This window comes from Prosopis cineraria, unplaced genomic scaffold (genome assembly GCF_029017545.1).
Source record: "Prosopis cineraria cultivar Desert tree isolate PC_DT_omini unplaced genomic scaffold, ASM2901754v1 PC7, whole genome shotgun sequence".
NCBI classification, from domain to species: Eukaryota; Viridiplantae; Streptophyta; class Magnoliopsida; order Fabales; family Fabaceae; genus Prosopis; species Prosopis cineraria.
Genome location: NW_026555338.1, coordinates 36,798,486 through 36,805,130, shown reverse-complemented (window position 1 = coordinate 36,805,130; position 6,645 = coordinate 36,798,486). Strand labels below are relative to the sequence as shown.

At 32.0% G+C, this 6,645-nt stretch overlaps 1 protein-coding gene across 2 annotated transcripts; it reads right to left on the bottom strand.

Annotated features, from left to right (window-relative positions):
• On the bottom strand, positions 1-3,869 carry LOC129315717 (perakine reductase). Of its 2 annotated transcripts, none has more exons than XM_054959692.1 (9): positions 3,464-3,869; positions 2,516-2,600; positions 2,244-2,360; positions 1,698-1,762; positions 1,519-1,607; positions 1,325-1,404; positions 894-1,005; positions 507-626; positions 1-392 (listed from the first exon to the last, which is right to left on the bottom strand). In XM_054959692.1, the coding sequence occupies exons 1-9, from the start codon at positions 3,774-3,776 to the stop codon at positions 207-209; spliced, it is 1,167 nt and encodes a 388-aa protein (XP_054815667.1). In that variant the 5' UTR covers positions 3,777-3,869; the 3' UTR covers positions 1-206. The 2 variants fall into 2 exon arrangements, with proteins under 2 accessions (XP_054815667.1, XP_054815668.1); XM_054959693.1 differs by lacking the exon at positions 3,464-3,869 and adding an exon at positions 2,849-3,370.
• Between the last annotated feature and the right edge of the window lie 2,776 nt (positions 3,870-6,645).

Here is a 6,645-nt window from a genome sequence, read left to right as displayed (position 1 = left end):
TTTATGAAAGCATCAAGTACTAATTCCTCTATTGACACACTTGAACGTTAGTGGGATACATTTTTCTGTGCATTACACAGAAACAAGACGAAAGTCGCATAGAGCTATAGCTATTATATTTTATGTATATTATATTTTTTCCCTTTTCCTTTCTCTTCGATGTGATTTGAATACATAGACCTGGTTGTGGTTGATGTGCCAAGTGATCATGCACGCCTGTATTCATCTCCACAATCACCAATCACTTTAAGCAGATCTTTTCCTTTCCCTGAGGCTTCTTTTAAGCTGTTGACGTCCTCCTCATCAAGAACAAGCGAAAAGATGGCATTCGTGTCTTGAATATGTTCAGACAGGCCAAGTCTGACACCAATCATTGATCCTGCTACAGTGGGCTGAAAGTTTGAACAAAACCAGAATGAAAAGGATATTCATATGCGCTCGTCTAACGTCCCCTGACATTTCAAAATGATATGCAACTTTCTGACACTAAAATGAATAGGCTTTACCTGATCAAGTATGTACTTGACAGCAACAGTTGGAATCGTAACCCCATGCTTCGAAGCCACTTGTTTCAGTGTCCGAAGTAGACCCTGGAACAAATTCCATCCTCCCCAAGCATCTACCATCTGTTACATATGCAAAATAGTGAAACACATGAATATGATGAAGATACAAGGACAAAAATTTAAAGCCCACTTCTCCTGCTGGTCTCATACAGACAGAAAGCCAATTAGTATTGTTGTCCTCTCGCCTGCACTAGGCCAAACTTTTATCCTTTTGCTTGTCTACTTAACAAAGTTTTCAGTACAATGAAATCAGACGTAGAAGAAAATTCAATAGATTAAGTTTCTTAAACCAACTCCTGATAATTAATGGAGGACATGAATTCATACCCTTTTGTACTTCTGGAGGGAGGGAGTGTCTAATGGAGGACCAGCAAAAGGAATGGTTACGTTGGTGTCAAGGAACTTCTCAGACAATAGGCCCCCCAATACAGTTCCATACCTGCAACAGAAAATGATATATTCAGGAAGAAATCTTAACTTTTGTTGGCTAACTGGTGATGGTTTGCTGCTAAAAACGCAGATCCCTAGCACTCTATGGCAAGAATACAACAAATTGTTATTCCAGCCGAGAAATTTAAAATTCAAATAAATTTAGGGTATAAGCTTGTTGGGGTTTCGAAATTTCCAGCCACATTCCCTTCATACTGGTGAACATCAACCATGGACTATTTCAAAGAAAAAGAAACAGTGGGTGCAAATTTGATGGTGTGTGTCACACGCACACGCAGAGAGAGAGAGAGAGAGAGAGAGAGAGAGACGTTATAAGTTTGACTCCAGTAAGCTGACAAAGCTCTGCCATTTTCTGTTGGGGACGCATGTCAACAATTGAATGTTGTACCTGACGATAAAAAAGTTCCAATGGAACTCAGTTTTCAGTCACTGTGAAGAAAACATCAGTAATGCTAATAACAATTGAATATTTAACAAGCAAAACTAGAGGACGTGGATTTACCTGATTGCTCACAACCGGAATCTCGTTTTCAAGAATTATTTGCAGTCTTTCAGTATCAAAATTTGTCAAGGCGACAGTCTTGATTTTACCTGCATATAATTACGTTAAGCTGTTCAATCAAATCAAGAGGTTAGGACTTGCATGTGAATTCGATGCAATTATTCCGAAATAACACTAACCTTCTTCTTTTAAATCTGTGAGGTGTTTTAGTGCATCTAGGTAGCCAGGATTTGAATAATCCCACCTATATCAATCAGAGAGTAAATTTTCTCAAACAAAAGAAAATAGACTCAAGAGGGATCAAAATTAACTGCCAAAGTAGTTCAGCCAGATGAATTAAGTCAAACACTCATTTGAGAAGCACACTCGAGCTGAATAAACAGCTTGTTCGGCAATGGCGAACAATATGGATGATATTATTCTAAATATTGATCATTAATCTGAGTTAGAAACCAATTAAACAGTTGACACGTTGACAGGAATTACCAATTAGTGTGATTTCACCCTCTAACAGCCAGAAGACATCAAACAACCACAAAAGTGAAGGGAAGATTAAAGGGGGAATTACAATCAAGTCCCAAATGAAGAAATTAATTATTTTTTCAGTCTAAGTTAAACTTCTATATTTACATGTTAAACTTCAGCATTTACAAGTGAACAAGAGTTGTAAGTAATTACATTTCTTATATGTGACCTACATGTAATTCTCCCAAGATTAAAATTACCAATGAAACTGAAGCATGTCCAAGGAAGCAACATCCATTCTCCTCCGTGAAACATCAATGCTGTCTCTTACAAAGCTACTGGTCATCTTAACTGGCGGTGGCACCCACTTGGTGAGACTGTATTACATGACACAATAGGAAAGAAAATAACTTCCCTAACTTGCTTAGAAATCTAAAAGTTTCTACAAAGCATGATTGGTGGATAAGCTTGTAAACTCCTTGAAATTTGCTTCGATCAGTGAAAAAGTAATCAAGTCACATAATCAACTCACCCTCTGACCTTTTCCAAGAATTCAGGTGGGCGCTCGCGACGAACTCGATTGATGAAAATGCCATACAGGTCTTCAGCAGGTCCATCTGCAAAGTTCAAAAAAGGCTACCATACGTTGCACAATTCACATTTATTTCAGCGAACTTACAAAGAGCAGCTTACGTTAAAAATAAACATAAACAACATCCTACAATCACAAAGGCTGCCCAACTCGTTAGTTATTTAAGAGTCTATAGAAAAATTTCAATTGCCATAAAAGATAAGCTGGCTCAATCTTTTTCCTTCGCGAACAAAGAGGCAAGTAAAAGTAAGTTCAATCGATTGAGTTCCATACATATATCAGCCATATCAAAAGTGGTGAGCCCAGCATCAGCATATTTAAGCATAGCATCAACAGCATTATCTCTATCAATTCTGCCCCACCCACCACTCGTTTGCCACATCCCATTCACAGCCCGGCAAATTTCTAATGAATCGTTCCCACTCTTGAATACAATGCGCCGGCTATCCTCTGTTTGCACGCATTGAGATGGCCTCAGATGCTTACATTTTCGTGCTGTAACACCCCTCCTAGTTAGTATTTCATCAGGATTGAAAGTGAATTTACTCAACGGATGACGCACTAACACTGCCATTTCCAAACACGAGTGCCTACTAACGTTCAGTGCTTAGATAACTTCAGCAGTTTCTTTCGTTCTAATAACCAAGTAAAATAGAGACACGTGGACAGCAGTGTCACTGTTCTATCCTAGATCGACTTCTCTGCTCACTCTCCAGTATCCACCTTTAATTTTCTCCCTTTAAAAAAAATTTATTTGGTATTCGTTTTTCGGTAATTAACTACAGACGCAGCCAGGGGCCCCTTAGACACGTAAGAAGAAGTTATCTGACATGGCGCAAAACGTTAATAGGACGCGTGGAGAGCGTCTGAGAACTTTTCTATACGTACAGTGGTCGGCCATGTCGAAGGTGGATAAGCCTGCGTCGGCATATTGGAGCATCGCTTCGACGGCGGCGTCTCGGTCGATTCGGCCCCAGCCACCGCTGGTTTGCCACATGCCATTAAGAACTCGGCAGATTTCTAAGGAATCGTTCTTATTAGTCAATGTCACTTGGCGATTCTCACTCAAAACTCCATAGGAGCACCGAACCGAGCTTACGCAGAGCCCACGCGTTTCCAGACCTGTACCGGCTCCTGTTCTGGTGCACTTGAAGCGCGTAAGGTTGGGGAGTAGGTGGAGATGAGTAACTATGGCAGCCATTTCTAGGACTGGGGCAAAAAGAGCGCGGAAAGATAAGATTTCCTTCTCTTAACTGACGGACTTGGCTTCCTCTTCCCACCCTCCTCCGAACCACAGTTAAATTTGTTGATTTAATGACGATCCAAGTTAAATATTTTTATTTTTATTTTTATTTTATATTTATTAAAATAAAAAATTTATAAATTTTTTATAAATATATTTATAGTCAATCTGAACAGTACTACTTAATTTGAGAGGTTCAATTTAATGTTTTAATTTTTATAAATTAATTATCTAAATATACTTTGAATTATCTAAGTTAAATATTAATTTTAATAAATATAAGATTAAAATAAAAAATAAAAATTTTAAATCTAGATCTTGTTGGCAAAAACTTAATATTAAATCTGAAATGTCCATTTAAATAGTTAATTTATAAAAATTATAACATTAAATTAAACTACTCAAATTAAATCAATAGATGATAAATATATTTTTTAAAAAAATTATAAATTTTTATTTTTATAAAATAAAAATTGAAATTGAAATTAAAAAAATTTAGGCTATTTGAATGGCCCATATTTCTTGCTAGGTGATGAGCACTTTGATGCTCAACAAACTATTAAGCACTGAAAACAGACTAGTACGGGTTAGGGTTAAGTTAGGGTTAGTATGAATCATCATCTGTACCATAATAAAATATTAAAGGAAGGAAATAATGTGAGGCTAAATTCCATGAATTTTTTTGAATCTTTTTAATAATTTAATTCTTTAAAATAGTAGATTTCATAAAATTTATAAATTCTCAATTTCATGTGAATCATTCTCAATGTTAAATTCTGTTCATTTTTATATAAAATAGTTTTATTTGTCTCTCTTGAAATTTTAGGAAAAGTATAACTATTAGTTCTTATAGTTTTAATGTGTTTTGGTATAAGTTTCAGTATTTTTTTTTTTGGTTACTCTAGATCTCTTTAGTTTATTTTATTTACATCGTTAATCACTCTATTTTTTTTTAAATATGCCAAGAAAGATAACAAGATGATAATAACAGTATTAAATATATTGACATGTAACTAACATTGTTAATGTATACTAGAGTGGAATTATAACTCAATAAATTAACAGTATTGTCTAATATGCTTTGTTTGGTGTTTCATATGTCAATATGTCGAGTCATAATGCAACCTTGAGTCCTCAACATAAATTAATGTGTTAGCTACAAATTAACATATTTAACATTGTTAGTATCATTTTGTCATTTTGTTATACATACTCAAAAATAGAGAAACTGACATAGCAAATGAGATAAATTAGAGGAACTTGAAATAATAAAAAAAAAACTATAGAAACCTAGATCAAAAAATACTAAAACTACATAGACCAATAATTATGTTTTTCTTTATACTATACTACTCCCGGTCCTAATTCTAGGGCACTTTTAACATTTTTACTTAAATTAAAAAATTTTTAAACCTCATTATTGTATCTTAAAATTGAATAATTTTTCGCCTCTATCTCCTAATAAAAACAAAAGTAATTATTTTTAATAATTTTTTCAAGCATTTAAAAAAGTTAAAAGATATATATATATATATACACATGTGGATATAAAAATAGTAAAATGCTTATAAGTATAAAAAAATTAATCTTTTTTTTGTCTCATAAATAGGATCAAAAGAGTATTAGTCAAATTCTCATTCTCATGCCATAACATCCCATTGTTATGTTTTACTTTATTATTTTTAAGAAAAATTAATCTACAAATCCTTCTAGTTCTCAATAATTTTGAATTAGGTTCTTATAATTTATTTTATTTTAATCAAGCTTTTATAGTTTGATTAATTAAATACACTAGTCCTTAAAAATTAAAATTGTTAATGAATGATTAATTTTTTCAAAATAAAAAATAATTTTAAAATTTATAGTAAATTTGATTAAATACTTTTGGTCAAAAAAGAAAAAAAATAAAATTTGATTTAATACAATGTTTAATTTTTCATTAATTTTTTTATGAAAAATCTATACATACCTTTATACATAATTTATTTAGGAAACATAAACTAATTATATAATTGTTGAGTTATAAAAATTATTTATTTATTTCTAAAATTATTAATATTTTAATGAAAATATAAAAAAAATTCAAGAATTTTAATTTTAGGGATTAACATAGTTAACTGATCAAATAATAAGGATTTTATTAAAATAAAATAAATTATAAAAAATTAATTTAAAATTGAGAAAAATTAGAAGGACCTATAAATTAATTTTTCTTTATTTTTTTAATCATTTCAAACGCGGATACTAAATCCAAAATCCGCATGGGTTAATGAAAACCAAGATCATGGGCTAAGGGGGAAAACGCCATAGATTTACCAACGGCTTCAATTTGGATAAGATTCTTTATTTGTAAAATAAATCATCAGCTAAGTGAAAGCTTTGCCCATAGATTTGGACTGCTAATTAAAGCTTAGGTAGGAGCTTAGATTAATTTTGATATACTCCAATCTTTAAAAAAATATAAGACATTTTTTAAAAAATTAATTATTTAAAAATATAAAGTATTTTTAATATTTTAAAGTATAATTAATGTAATTTTTTTTTTCAAAAGTACTCATAATAAATAAATCACATTATATGTATTTTAAAATACAATACCTTATTAAATAAGAATAAATATAAGAAGATAATATTAATTTGATAATAAATAATTATTTTATTGAAGATAAGATTTGATAAAAAAAATATTTTACATTTTTTCACAAAGAAAGTACGTGTGTGTGTGTGTATAACCTACAAAACTGACATCCAAAAACAAAATTAAAAGGGCTTCTTCCGTTTGGACCCAAGTCCCACATGGGCCGGCCCATACATAAAAACACAAGTT

Bases quoted from the DNA above. Each gene is read 5' to 3' on its own strand.
- LOC129315717 (XM_054959692.1), bottom strand. From the start codon at position 3,776: ATGGCTGCCATAGTTACTCATCTCCACCTACTCCCCAACCTTACGCGC. The intron at 1,763-2,243 runs GTAATTTTAATC...TGATTGATATAG, and splicing joins GACATGCTTCAGTTTCATTG to GTGGGATTATTCAAATCCTG. The intron at 393-506 runs GTAAAGCCTATT...TCAAACTTTCAG, and splicing joins TCAAGTACATACTTGATCAG to CCCACTGTAGCAGGATCAAT.